We start from the raw sequence: 15,903 nt of genomic DNA on the forward strand, positions 1-15,903 counted from the left end.
TTATTTTATTATGACTATGACCGCAAAATATTTTTAAAGAATACTTTTACGTAATATAATAATGTCATGTATAGATTGTCTGTGAATGAAGTCATTCAGTGCGAAAACAACACTTTCTGACACTTTAAGTACGAGGCATAAAGGTCACCAGACCGCCGACAGCGTTTTCGGTGGCCAAAATTTAAAAAAAATTACTCACATTTTTTAATTAAAAATACGTAGTCATCGTACACATTTAATACCCAAAATCATTAAATATTGGTTTCTTTTGTCAAATATTACAGAAGACAATCATTTATTGTGCCAAATTTATGAGTCTAGTAGCCTATTGCCGATATTTCTGTGTCACACGATGTGTAAATACATTTCAATCCTACACAATGAAAGCTTATCCTAATCAAAATTGAAGTTCGCCATATTGTTGGCTTGCTCCGACCAGGCAGCGTACTGCGAGCCGTCCATCTCCCTGGCGTGCTGGTTGCCTGCTGTGAGCGCGTGGCGCTGCCCGCCGATGGCCGCGCCGCAGTCCGGGCACTTGGACAACTCCATGGCGCCGCCGCACTCGCCGATGCAGTAGAAATGCCCGTTGGGACACTTGTACCAGTGCCCCGCCCGCAGCCCAATCGCTCGCACTATCATCGCGCGCTCCTCCCTGCTAGCAATACCCGACAACTTCACCGCGTTCTCAAGCATCTTCAAGCATTCCACCCCCCTACTTTCGTCAAACACGCGCCAACTCAAAACGGCCTCTCTTGCAGCGGCAGTCGCTCGCACCACGGTCTCGTTAGTCTTCGAAGATTTGTAAATCTCGTGGCTCAATATCTTAGCTAATTGGATCATCGAATTCATACGTTTAAGCTCATTATCTATGTCCAATTGTTGTTGCTGGCTCAGTTTGCGCGAATTAGTAATGAGTACGTTGCAAAGCAGGTTCACCTGAGATGTCATCGACGTTTCCAGTCGTGATAAATGTGCATCTTTGTACTTCATATAGTATTTTCCGATAGTATCCAGGAAGTTCAGGTATATATCGTTCATTTCTAATTGCAGAAGTGATATCTTTCTGTCATTTTGCGCCTGCTTTATTATCTTAAAAATGGCATATAACGCGTGCTTCCAATCAATACTGGCTGTAAAATAAAAATTTAAATCGTAAAATTTTACATTACCTAAACAAGAATATTACAAAACTAATAATATTTAAAAACATACCAATGCAAGTTCTACTATGTGCTACCACTAGATCGGTAACTTTCTGCAGCATTTCCTTTTTCTTCGCCCTTCTTTCAGCGTCCGTTCCATACACCTTAGCTTTTATCGGATTGATGTCGTTCTTCAATAGTTTATTGATCAGGTCCTTGTACCGATATGTATTGACAATAGGTTGACGGCACCAGGGGCATGCCTTAAGCTGAACAGTTTCGTCTTTGCTGTTCATTAAAGTGTCTAAGGTATCGACGTCAAAAATGTGTGGACAATCCTGTAGCTGAATTAACCTGAAATTATAAATTTCATAGTTGTTATTACCCTTTGAACCACATCTACTATTTTGTGTAACAGGTAACATTATTAGTATGTTTGAATAAGGTTAATTTTATAGATACTGTATCGAAAAACTATCCAACTACTTAATTTTCTAAAAGTTATTGTCTAAAATTAATTAGAATAGATATATTTTTTTGATATGACTATATGAATTAAATGTCGTGAATTAAGGGCCAAATACAGAAAAAAAAACACGCTAAAAGACCTTCGTAAATAAATTCATGAAGTAGTCGCTAAAGCAACCCACAAGCAGATCCCAGGCTTTTTTTATTATTATTATTATTATTTATTGTTATTAATATACAGTGACAAACTTATGTCTAACACATAGTCCCACAAAACTCTGGAACAGAACGAGTTTGTCTGTGGGATCAACAGTCTCTCAATTACATAAACAATTAAATTAACTTAAAGAAAAATCATTAAACTTCTTAAATAATACATAATATAAATTATTGTAATATATATAGGAAATGTTTTTTTAGCATAGTTTTAAATTTGTTTGGGTGCTTTTCACTTCGGATGGCTTCAGGTAAGCTATTGAGCAGATATGGAATACGCTTTTTTAGCGATCTGTCACCAAAATAATTATGAATTCTAGGCACAGATAGCTTACCTTAGATAGCTTTATTTTTTTATTTTTATTTTTTTTTATTTTGAAAAAAAAACAACTTAAACTAATTTTGTACATGAATTAACTTGCCAAACTGTTACGTTTAATGGCATGGCAGGCTCTGTCTCATGAGCCGTAGCAAAATGAAATAGAAGAACAGGAAAAAATAAAGTGGTTCATACTTGGCGTCGTCATCGTATGGGTCTCCAAGCAGGTCGGTGGGGAAGGACCCGGGGCGGCAGAGGCGGCAGGCGGGCGGGCAGGGCTCCCCGCACAGCCCGCGGCAGCCGTGCCCGCACGCCAGCCGCAGCGCGCACGCCTGCGAGCGCGGCGGCCGCGAGCACGGCGCGCCGCAAGCACGCGTGCATACGCCGTGCATGCACGCACGGACGCACGGTGTCTCCTGTGCATAAAAACGCCTATACATTACTTTCACTGCTTTCACTATACACGGGGCTCGTGAGCATTGCGAGAGATTTTAACCACGCATTTCTGACACCAAAGTAAAGAAAAAAAAAATACAAAGAAGGACATTTTGCAAAAAATAGTTATGTGTTATACAAGAGTGCAAAGTTGTATTTTAACGTCGAGTGTGGAATTGAAAAACGAGCAAGCGAAAGGGTTCTATAGTTGAACCACGAGCGAAGCGAGTGGTTTGAGAATAGAATCCTGAGCTTGCGAGTTTTTCAACACACGAGTAGTAAAATACATTTGCACTCGTGTGTAACACAAAACTTTTCCCCTCACTAAAAAAGATTTGTATGCAAACTGACACTGACAGATCTGTCAGTGTCAGTTTGAACTATCAGTTTGCATACAGATCTTTTTTAAGATTATGAATTTATAAGACTGTCTGTTGTCTGGCCTATCACTGCTTCCAGTACAACTAGATTAACCCACTTTTATCAATTTTAAAGCAGAAAATTTGCCTCTATTCAAGGTCAAATTACTTTATCCACTAGTGGATAAAGTGCGTTTTTACCCTTTTAGACAAAGGAGAAAACACGTGTTTCCGAGCTAGTGAGGGGAAAAATATGTATATAAAATAAAGTTGAATTTCGACCCAATTTTAAATTCAAATCAAACATTTTGCTGTATGGCGGATGGAAAGAGGGTTCTTTCATCGTTGCAACCTTGACCTTGAATATGTCTACTGCCAATAAAACGTCTCAATTTCTTGCTTCTTATTGACCGCAGCGACATCGTAGGTCTACAACTCTACTTGCTTTTAATGTACCCGGATAGTCTCCTCTACAGGTCGCAATTTTCAACCGATTGTAAGCAAATTGACTTTATATTTTTTTTGTCGATTCAGATCCAGATTTTCGAAAATTTCCAAAATGACATTTAGGATTTCAAAGCCAGTAGTGCGTACGGCGCTTAAGACCATCGTGACTTGACTATAACAATGACATCAAGGACTACGTGTTGTTCACTTTTAAACATATCGCGAAGGTCTACAGCTCAAAGAGCCACTACTTAATTATTAAAATAACCAGTCGACACAAATATAGACAGAAGTAAAAGCTAATTTAAAGTTTTACCGTGCACATAGTGCAAGGCGCACCGCACAAGTTGGAGCAAGGCGAGTGCTGGCACTTGACCTCGCACTTACGGCGGCAGGGCGGGCACACCTGGTTGCACGGCTCCTCACACCTGTAACATATTCATGAAGGAAGGAATGAACGAATTAATAATTTATTTCCATGTGATGCGATTAGGGTTGCAGAAAACGATTTTTTTCTGGCTTGAATGTTTTTTTCATAATTCTGAAAAAAAAACATTTGGTTTTTTTCTATTTGCAACCCTAGATGCGATGCGACCTAGCAGCGCTACACTCAGCTGTCACTTAGGTCGCATCGCAGGTATCTGTTCGGTTCATTGATGTATCATTAGGTATATATTTAGTCTAAGGTTCGGTTACAGTTACAGCTCGCTACATGAATACGCTCGAGGAAATGGATTCGGCGAGCCTGAACTGTAACATGCGTACACACTAGAACCCCGTTGCCGTATCTGTTCGGCTACAGTTGCGGCTCGCTAATCAATACCCGGCTTTTTTTAATACTGCATATTACGTCGGTGGCAAACAAAGTATACGGTCCGTCTGATGGAAAGCGTTCACCGTTACCTAGCTATGGACACCTGCAACTCATATTAGAAGTACACGGCAAGAAGGAGTGTACAAGTTCCAAGGAGGTAGGGGTAGCCGACAACTCAAAGGACAATAGACGGAACAAATTAGTTCCGTAGGTCCTTCCATCATCAGCACACCGCATCCTCGTTGAGCTCTGGCAGCCTTACTCACCGGCAGGAACACAACACTATAAGTAGGGTCTAGTGCTATTTGGCTGCGGTCTTCTGTAAGGCGGAGGTACTTCCCCAGTTGGGCTCTGCTCTAGATTCGAGCGAGATATCCGCTGTGCTGTGCCCTACCACACAAAGCAGAATATCTTTCGCTATGCCCTACCTCCTACCCACAGAATTAGATTTAGATAGAAACAAGTTCATTCATTTGTATGGCGGCCGAGCGTGTCAGATTTTGTACTGAAGTTGTTACTTGCCTATGATTTTAAGTATGTCTCAGGCCCTTGAGTGTTCATATTTTTTTGTGTTGTTGCAATTAATATTACTTAAAGAGGCATTATTAATGTTTTTGTTCACTTCAACTTACAAAAATTGACGCCCGAAAGCTGCAAGCTGCGATTAAAGACGGACAACTCAGTGGATTTCACTGAGTTCATTTGACACGCTAAGTAGATACGTTTGCTTGATCTATGGTATATATGACATCTGTGCTCCTACCGATATACCAAGTGATAGGGATTAGGGATACCTGTGCCCGCAGATGTTGAGCTGGTGGCAGCGCGCGGCGCAGGGCTGGTGCAGACGGCCCTGGCGGCAGCCCGAGCACGAGCCGCCGCACGAGTGCCCGCAGCGGAGCAGCGCGCCGCATAGCGCCGTGCACGCGGATAGTAGCGTCCCGTCTGTCACTGATCCTTAAACATCGAATACATGCTATTCGAAAACAGACAGCAAAATTGCATTTTATCCACAAGAGTGCAAGTAATTTCATACAAATTTTAACTTGATATCTTGAGCTAGCTGGTAGAAATTACCTATAAATGATGATTTTGAATTATAAATATTGAACAAATTGATAGATTTGATTTAGTTTGATGTTTTATAGTCAGTATACTCAGTATTTTGTTCGTGTTGGTGTGGTGGAAAATTTTTTGTTTCACTCGGCGGCAAAGTTTGTTTAACCTTCGTGCCTTGAAACCCTTGCAACGCTCAAGATTCCACTTTTTGAACCATTTGCTACGCTCGCGGTTCAATATTGGAATCTTTCTCTTGCTCGGGCTTCAATATTGGCACGTGCGGTTAAGCAACAACTGTACCCCCATGTAAAACAAATAACTATTGATTTGTTCCCTAATTCAATATCATGTCATGTTTAAAACTATCCGCTAAAATTGGTAACCTAAGAGTGGGTCCATGCTGATATAGTTTCACCATGCACGGGTAAAATTATTGAAAACAACGCTGATGGCCTACAGCCTGGCAAAAGAGAGTAGAAACACTACAAAATAAAAAGTGAGAATCAGACAATCAGTACATTCAGCCATATTGGTGCTACACTGCGCTTGGCAAACATGACCGAGTTCATTCACATTCCATTCTTCTGAACAGAGGTGAACCATTTAAAAGTTACTCGTTTTTATAATTTTCCGAGACACGGCAGTAGCACGTTAATGCCGCAAGGAAATGAAAATCTGCCCGCATCGCATTTGACAGACGTGTCCACACGACATGATGCGCTCACACTTCAGTCTGAACAAACATTAAAACTTTTTCTAAAAACTTACCTTGTTGCATAACTTGCCGAGACACGTTGCACGTTATGTCCGCAAGGAGACGAGAATTTGCGCGGAGTGATCTCCGTACACTTAACCATGTCACACGGCTCCCCGCACCGCATCTGACAGACGTGTCCACACGCCATAATGCGTTCGCATTTTTGTTTGCACAGAGCACGGGTGGGCTCTTGTCCACATTCGATCTCAATTTCGTGGTTGCATCCTGGTATGGCTTTTTTCGTCTGAAAAAATTATAATTAGGTGTCAACTACAAAGCTATAGATACCTCGTGGTATCTTAGAAGAACCACGGAAGAGTCGTCTCTTACATAAATATTTGTCGAAACACAGTAGAATGAGTACCTCTCCACAACATAAACTTTTAAGACCAAGTGAGGTAAAAGGGTGAACGCGTACTATTAAATTGTCACTAACATATTTATTTTACCTGGTGCAACAGCAACCGTTCGTCAGGGCACACTAGGATACAGGTCATTGGAGTAATATCACGAGAAAAGACGGAAATCTTAGCCCTACCCACAAAATCCACTCCGGCGTTTCACCCTGAGCAGTTCTTACTGCCGTTCGTAAGACCTACGAGTAGGTACCTTTTGCTTGCAGTCCCCGCATTTCTCGAAGCACAATTTCTTGCAGAAGTGAGTACAGGGTAGCGAGCGCGCGCACTTCTCGCGACAAGGCTTCGCGTTCACATCTTCGTGGCACGCGACTCTCCGCGAGTGCGTGCAGCCGGACCTCTTCTTGATGACCTAACGACATAACATGTGTAATGCAGACATCAGGTAATTTGAAGTACAACTCACGATAGGAATTTTCACATATAGGTATTTTTACTGTGGTCTGAGTATCAGAGAGAATGTACGGACGGACTTTAATTGTTGATCCACTTCTAGCCCATTTTATACTGGACACGTCATAGTTTAACTATGACATGACAAAATATTGTAACCCCTGAATAGGGAACTTGACTGTAGTTAAAATATTTCTCAAACATGCAATGAAATATTGTCTTTACGTTCCTTAAAATGGGCTGGGAAGTATCGCTTTTTGGGCGCAACAACTCGAGAGGACTGTAAAGGGATTTCATATTATTTTTTAGGCCTAGGCCTGCAAAGTAACTTTTTTAATAAAATATTGTCCTTTAGAGCATTTTTTTTATTTCATTGTATGTTTGAGAAAAGCACTATACATGCCTTGGCGTGAAAACGGATTCCCGGCCTCGTATCCCTATCCGGCCTCGCTCGCACGCTCGCTCGGCCGTATATACCCACTTGGCCGGAAATCCTCATTTTCCCGGCCTCTGATGTAATGTACTATTGTTTATCGCAAATTGGTTGGTGTAAGAGGATTTTTATCTAAGGAAATGTGCAGAATTATGCACAGAAAAGTGATTGCCTGCTTTAAACGCCGAAAAAAAATCTCAACATGAAATAACAATGCGTTTGTACGGGACAGCCCATGGAATGCTCCCAAAGATGAGAAAGTATACTGTACAACCTTTAACTCTTGTTGTGGATAACATACCTGAACGTTGCAATCGAGACACTCTTCGAAACAGGAACGTAGACATTTGTGCTCGCCGAGGTCCCCTTCCAAGTTAGCCGTGCAGCCTTTCTTTGCCTTCGGGCACGCCTTCAGACAAGTGTACTGGAAAAGAAATAGGTTTCAAGAAATGAAAATCATAAGGATTAACGTCCCTGATGTTAGGGCACTTGTACTGCTAAATCAGTATCTAAATATATAAAAGAAGAAACTGACTGACTAACTGACTTGGTATGTCAGAAAGCAAAAGTGTGTGTGGTGTATGCACAGCCGAAACCAAAGATTCTAGATATTCCAAATTTAGCAAGTAAGGTCTTTATGGTGTAGAGGAGCACTAAGAATTTAATTCAAAATTCACCTCCCAAGGGGGTGAAATGGGGGTCCAAAGTTTGAACAATGTTAGTATTAGTACGCAGGCGAAGCCGCGGGTAAAACTAGTGTACATACAAATGAGGTACCCCTACCGTACTGTTCTCGCGAGTCTGCTGTCTTTCACGGAGCACTTCCACGCACTTCTCTAGGTTATTTTATAAGGTACTCAACGAAATGGGCACAGTATCTGTAGCTAACGCGTTGTTGAGTAAAGTACACTGAGAACTTTGTTTTTCAGCGAAGGAAGATATTAAAAGGATACCGGTTTAATCCCTATTGAGCCTAGTTTTCCCTATAAGTTGGGAGTAAAACTGTCTACGATTAATACGGAACTTGACTGTACTTCAAATAAAATATTTTATACCATGCACGAAATAAAGCATCAGATAAATATAAGAAAAACATGGACAGGAGTATTTTTAAATCCAGTTTATATTTAATAAGTCAGGTAGAAATATATAAAGTAACTGAGTTGACCGTGACGTCACTCAATTCGATTTCACATTAATTCCATAAGAGCGAGACGTTAAAATTTGTTTTGACAGTTCTTAAAAAGAAGCTGATATGACGAGGAGGCAAGTAGCCTATTGTGAAAGGAAAAGATCCGGCTAGATCCTTCCCATGCCATTGTCGTTCGTCATGTGTGTGTCAGAGATGTTAAGGGACCTTACCCGTAAATGGTCCGGGTCATCGTTGACATGACAAGTCCTGCGGCACGCGTGGCCACACTTGAGTCTGCCGTTGGGGCACTTCTCTTGGCATTTGACATCGGGTATCTTCATGTAACACGCTTTTGATGCCTGAAATATTTACATTAATAAGTAAGAGACATGGGGTAAGATTGAAGGGTTTTTCTTGCGGAGTAGTGCTTGGTTATACCAAAGACATATATAACTCCGTATAGACAGATAAAGTCTAAGAAAAAACGTACCTCAGTACCATACAGAAAAAGGTACGGTGGCCTAGATGGCATTACACCTTTGGGGTACGCTCAGCTCAGCTAGATGGCGCTAATATTAATATTTGACATTTTAACACATATCAAGCTAAGAATATGGGCCAAATTGTCAAAACTGATGTTCAAAAGTTATAAGCCTGTGTCAAGAGATGGCAGTGTATGCACTGCACACTGTGATTACACATTTTACTTTGACAGTAAACTTTGACTTCCTATATGGTAAATATATTTTCCCCTCACTAGCTCGGAAACACGTGTTTTGTCCTTTAATACCAGCAGGTAAAAACGCATTTTATCCACTGGTGGGTAAAGTAATTTGACTTTGAATAAAGTCAAATTTACTGCTTTCAAATTGATAGGTATAAGTAGGTGAATCTAGTAATAAAGATGATCAATAAAGATGGTAACCTGTGGAACTACTGGAAGCAGTGATAAACGCATTTTTTGCGTTGTAGTTTCGTCGCTATAGTGAGGGGAAAAGCTTTGTGTCACACTCGGGTGCAAATGTATTTTACTTCTCGTGTGTTAAAAAACTCGCAAGTTCTCCTGAACTCTATTCTCCTCCGAGTTCCGAGCGAACTTTATCCTGAGTTCTATTCTCGAACCGCTCGTTTCGCTCGTGGTTCAACTATAGAATCCTTTCACTCGCTCGTTTTACAATTCCACACTCGGCGTTAAAATACAACTTTGCCCCCTTGTATAACAAATAAGTATTTTTGACAAGGCGACTCGGGCGGGCCGCTCCAGAGCCGTCGTTCGGCCGCGGCTGCGGCTCCGCCGTGCCCGGCGTCTACACCCGCCTCGCGCACTATAGTCAGGGACCAAACGACCTCTTTTACAAAAAGTCGTCGACATCTCTTCTAAATACCTAAAACAGGTATGGATGTGTTCCTCGTTATCTCCAGATTACGAATTGACCTGTTTTAGTTTAAGGAGGGGGGACGGGTTGAGAAAAAGGGGGAGAAAGATGGCGGCCGACCATCATAGATATTTATTCACATCTCGAGTCCTATGGCACCAATCTGTTCGTGCAAGGTGTCGTTTGAAAGCTTATTAAACCTACTTTAATTGTTTTTAAATAACTATACTCATAAAAGTAACCGTTTACGAAATATTTGAAAATATGTGTTTTTTTATCGCGCATTAATTGCACAAGTACTAGAAAAAATGCGTCTAACTCAATAAACAATAACTTTACCGCAATTGATGTTATTATAAAATTTTCGCGTCTATTCATGCTCTTTCTAAAAATATAAGTTTCATTGGTATATGATAATATATAACCATGTAATTACGAATTTGGTTTAGCAGGAGTCACTCTGCCCGGTCGCAGAAATGGGCGCTGACCGTAGTAAAGTATTCAATATTTTTGAGGTCCTATTTTACGGATCCATATGCGAGAGGTATCGTTTCAAAGCTAATTAAACTTACTATATTTTTTTATAAATAACTATAATCATAAAGGTAGCTGTTTAGAAAATATTTGAAAATATGTGTTTTATAGACCATGAGTCGCACAAGTACCTACTGGTAAAAAATGCTTCTTAATCAATAAACAACAACTTTCCGGAATTGATGTTAGTATAAGATTTACGCGGAATTTCGTGTGCTTTCTAATAACATAAGTTTTATTGGTGTATGATATTATATAACTAAGTAATTACAAATATGGTTAAGTAGGGGCCACAGCGCCCGGCCACGTATGGATGCTGACCGTCACCAAATTTTCTATATTTTTCAGATCCTATTTTATTTAACAGGAATCTTTTGAAAGCATATTATGCGTACTATCATTGGTTCTCAATAATTTTAGTTGTAACTGTAGTAGCTAACAAAATATTTGAAAATATGCATTGGAACCGATGTGAGTAAAACATGCTTCTAGCTCAATGAATTATATTTTTTCCGCAATTGATATAAACATATTGATAATAACAAAATAAACGGCGAAATGTATGACCTTTTCAAATAATAAGTTTTGTCAGTATTGCATAAAGAATTAATGTTAATTTATCCATCATACTCACTGCGCACCGTCATATACATGGATGACCATTTTCGTTGCCGTTTTCATAATTTTTAAGATTGTATCTTGGTGCATGACCAATAAACAATAACTTTACCGCAAATAATGTTATGATAAGATTTACAGGACATTTCATATTGTAACTAAACCGCCGCTCACCTTACTTATTTACTTACTTACTTGACTAACCAACAGTATGGATAACCTCCCTTTAAATATACCCCGTAAATTTGGCCTTCATCATCGTCTAGTGAGAGTATGTAGAACCCTTCGATGTGATCCGCGATAACCCAGATCCTTTAATGAGTAACGACTATATTTTGAACTCTAGTTATTTTTTAATTTGTAAATATAAATAACCTGTTGTCAGAGCATAATATAATTTAAAAACGTTACAGAAATAGGAAGTTATAATAAGAATAATGATGTAATGTAAATATTTTGGTTTTTGAACTAGTTTATTGCAGCACTTAGAAAATGAATATTTAAAATATTTTTGTAATCATCCGCTACGCCTTATTAGTGGTCCCGGCTTGGGCAAGGGCTTGCGATACGGTATGGGACCCCTGACCTGACCAAACCACTTTATCAGGATCCTAAGCAAGTAAGCCTGAAGGGCTATCTATCTACGAACTAACCCCCTTTTTGTTTTGTTTCTTTTTCCCTAGCTAAACCCCCCTTTCCCCAATACTGCTAATAGACCATAACTTCTCGATCTTTTTAATGTTTCAACGAAACACCGAGTAGTCGCTAACTTTTATGAGAACTAAGTAAGTCTACTAACTTTTTTAAGCTTTTGACTTTCCATCAGTGGACGGCGCTCGCATGCCACTGGACCCTATAACAAACAATCCTTTTATTCCAAAGACAGTTTGTTTCCCTAGCCAATTTGATAGAATTTACCTTGAATAACCAGTTAGCAACACTTAGCGTTCCGCAGCTACACCGAGAGATCAGAAATTGCTACCACAATTATTAATTACACTCAGATAAATTAAGTATTAAGAGATTTTATGAATTACCAGTTTATCACATATTTTAAGATAGTAAACACCACATTTAAAGTCCATTTAATCCAAAGAAATACACACCTATCAATTATACTTCAAGACCAATCGTAAAACAACCCTAATTTCATAGATATAGTGTGTGTGACTCTACCCTACTCCTATAGTTTTCCCTAATCTAGCATATCTGAACCACAGATCATCACTTACCATAGATCTTGAGTTCAGAATATGCACAAGTGTATCCCTACTAGAACTGTACAGTTCAGCCAGCGAAGCTGAGATAGGCAACCTATAGGCTTGTGTCGGTCAGATCCCCCCCTCTGCGTCCGCAGACTAGGTAGCAGAGAGTAGACCGCCCTATCCGTGTATATATCCAGTATTCTAGGACACTCCAACGCCAGTCACCTGAGGAGACCCAGCTGCGATCAAAACTTTGTCGTTTAGGTATGGATCAATCACAACTGAAATCCCCCAGCAACCAGCACCATCGTGACCCAGAGCACCGAGTAAATAAATATATATAATACAAGACCTAGCCTCAATTACTGCTGACTTCAGTGAGCAAGGATTACTCCTAATGTCTTTCTTCAATCGCGAAAGTCCTCACTTCCATCTAGCAGCTGGACCTTGAGACCAGGGAGGAATGTTCGCCTTTTGTAAGTATAAAAAAAGACGCCAAGCCTCCTCAGACTTGGAACAAAAGACTCCTAATCGCTCCTTTTTGGCACCGTTAGGTAAGAAGCGCTTAGTCGGGCAAACTGTCTGCCCAAGCAATGACCTGGCTTAGTAAAATAGCAAAACAACCCCATAGAAAACTAAGTTCAATTTTACTAACACAACTCTTTGTAAAATCAAATAAATAAACCGACAAGTGAAATTTCCTTTAATTACTATGATCTGGGCTTAACTTTACAAGAATCACTTCCTATAAAATCAAACACAGATGCTTTCCCAAATCTCAGCCATACATCGACCCAGTCTTTGTATTGCTTAATGACACTTAGGAAATCACAGCGTAGAAACTTCACTATACACGTTAAACTACAAATAACTCTGCACTTAATTAAAATGTAACACTACACTATAAATAGAACACTAAAATAACCCCCAACTGACAGTAAAGTAACTCCACTACAAGCCTAAGTTCAACTGTACAAAGATATTGTCTTCGCACAACCAAACAGAGACACAATTTCAAAGTTTACAATCACTTAGAATAATTTCCAAGTAAGTACAAACAGAGAAACAATAGCAGAGTAACTTCACTCACCAGTATAATACACGATAGCCAGGGACACTGTTAGTCTCGTTGATATTTGAAGAATGACCTGCGACGGCCTGCCCCGGCCCTTTTATAGTATCTATTAGAGACATAGCAGCGACTGGGGACATAATGGAGACTGGAGACATACCAGAGACATAACAGAGACCTAACAGAGACATATTGGATACATATTGGATACATAATGGGGACTAGAGACATACTGGAGACTAGAGACATACCAGAGACATAACAGAGACATATTGGATACATAATGGGGACTAGAGACATATTGGAGACTAGAGACATACCAGAGACATAACAGAGACCTAACAGAGACATATTGGATACATAATGGAGACTGGAGACATACCAGAGACCTAACGGAGACATGGGACAATGGATAACAACTAAATTACGCGCATAAGAAAAAGATCATAACTGCTTTGTTTACTAAGCCGTATGCCTTAGGTATTAATGTCCAAGACAGTTTGGCATATAGGTTTTTGCTTCTCAACAGTAACACCTGCATGATTGCACGTGTTCTAGAGCGAGGTGGAGATATCTTTTATTGATTTCTAGTACATAAGGAAACATTTTATATTGTGGTAAATATAAATATACAAATATTACTTTATCAAAGGTTTTAATCCAGTTTTGTACATCAAATCCGTGGTAAAATATCAAATTTCTTTCTAAAAGTTACATCAAATATTGCATTCTAAATATATTTCCCAGGAAGTATGTTCAAAATTAACCTTTACCAATTTTCCTAACATGTATTTGAAACCAAGATGTAATATTGGAACGCTACTCAGACGACAGCTGTCAGTGTCAGTATTCCGTACACGTGAACGTAGCTTGTTGATAAATAAGCTTTTCCAGCCTGTTTTGCATCAAATGGTAGTGAAATTTTATGTGAGATAATATGATGAAACATGCGACCAAGTACCACAGTGAATTAATTAAAATATCCAGTGAAATAACGTTGGATGAATGCTTTCCAAGGGTCGAGCAAAGAAGTCTCCAGTTGCCTTTGACAATGTAAGTCTTATTTAAGAAAGAAGCAAGAACAAGACCACGAACAAATGCTTGTTCTGTCACATTTCGGCCCCGATTGATAAATTCTTACAAATTACAAAGTTAATTTTGCAAGAATTTTCAATCTACTCTAGCAAAATAACCGATACCATAAAATAAAATATATTTTTTCTAGATTGGTCAGGAATGTTCCCTCCCCTTTTTTCTTTTAAACGTGTAGTGTGTATTTCAATACTATGCGATTGCCAGTGACTCAGCTTTGAAAACAGCTCAACAGAATTCCGACAATGAGCCATGATAACCTTTTTCCCAGTAATCTCCAGCCCGCCAGGGATACCAGGTTGTGAATCTGATAGGTCCTATTAACCCGTTCCTACGCTAACTTGTCTCTGTTCGCTACGAATATTCATTCCATCCGCATTGTTGGACCAGAACCACCTTTCTTAGTGTAAACAAGTTTCGCAAGAACTTCCCACGCAGAATAAAGAAAACCTTTTGAGCTCTCATTATAAGTCCAAAGCCTTCAAATCCCATTGTCGAAACTCGAACCAATTTCTCTACCTAATCACTCCCAGCCACATGTTTTGGCGCGTGTCTCATATTTGAATAAAATATAATGACTTAAGGTTTGTTTGGGTGTGATTTTTTTTTTTTATAAAACAAACCTTAAATGACATAAACATATACCTCGACATGGTACAAATTTATTCATCATCAAAGACTTATTTAATCGAATGAAACAATATTTGAAGATACTACACTTTTCATCTTTGAATACTTAACAAATAAAACAAAATTCATAAGAGCCTTCGTTCTCTCCAGACGATTGTGGCTCATAACTATGTCAAATGTCATATACATCCCAGTCAATATGAGGTGTGTGGATTCAGTGTGGGTCTTATTACCTTGTAGAGTGAGTAACCACGAAAAACTACCCTTGAAATGGGTCTAATCCAAATGGATTTTAACCTAACCGATAAGCTTTTTATGGCTAATGTGTTTCCCTCGGCCCCCCGCTGTTTATTCCCCTGAATAACCCCGACCAACCTAGTTGTGATCACTTTCCAGCACTGTCTATCTGTATCAATCCATTTATTCCGTAACTAATGCAATCAAAGCACCCACCACCTCTGAACATGCATTAAGCACCAAATTTGTCTATAGAGTCTCAACCACACACACACAATCATCCCTCCTCATTTTCGCTTTCACACGATATCAACACACAGTCAGCACCCTCAAAAGTAATCACAATAAATAATACTACAAAAGAAAATGAACTATTGTACAAATTAAAATATATATATATATATATAGCCCATCTTATCCCACTTTCCCCTGACATTTCCCTTTTTATTATTATTTTTTTTATTTCACATAATTATTAATTTAAAGTAACCAAATATTTTAAATAAAATGTTTGTACAAAATAAAATTTGCCCCCCCTGTAATAAATCGTTCATTATTAATAATTTCATGCTATTATCATTTTTTTTTTTTTTATTATACTTTATTACAAGTCATAATGCAACGTCAAAATAAGTTATGCAATAAGTCATATAAAACATACGGTCAGCTGCAGAAATAGCGACTCGTTCTAGTCTGATGTTCGTACAATAAACTAAGCAAACAAGGACAGGAGCAAGGATCTGTACTCT

At 39.2% G+C, this 15,903-nt stretch overlaps 1 protein-coding gene across 1 annotated transcript; it reads right to left on the reverse strand.

Moving 5' to 3' along the window:
* Window positions 1–205: 205 nt before the first annotated feature.
* LOC125230313 (NFX1-type zinc finger-containing protein 1-like) lies at window positions 206–6,088 on the reverse strand. Its single transcript, XM_048135442.1, has 6 exons — window positions 6,028–6,088; window positions 4,995–5,157; window positions 3,703–3,814; window positions 2,341–2,561; window positions 1,213–1,496; window positions 206–1,130 (listed from the first exon to the last, which is right to left on the reverse strand). The coding sequence occupies exons 1-6, from the start codon at window positions 6,035–6,037 to the stop codon at window positions 394–396; spliced, it is 1,527 nt and encodes a 508-aa protein (XP_047991399.1). The 5' UTR covers window positions 6,038–6,088; the 3' UTR covers window positions 206–393.
* Window positions 6,089–15,903: the final 9,815 nt, after the last annotated feature.

This window comes from Leguminivora glycinivorella, chromosome 10 (assembly GCF_023078275.1).
Source record: "Leguminivora glycinivorella isolate SPB_JAAS2020 chromosome 10, LegGlyc_1.1, whole genome shotgun sequence".
Classification (NCBI taxonomy): Eukaryota; Metazoa; Arthropoda; class Insecta; order Lepidoptera; family Tortricidae; genus Leguminivora; species Leguminivora glycinivorella.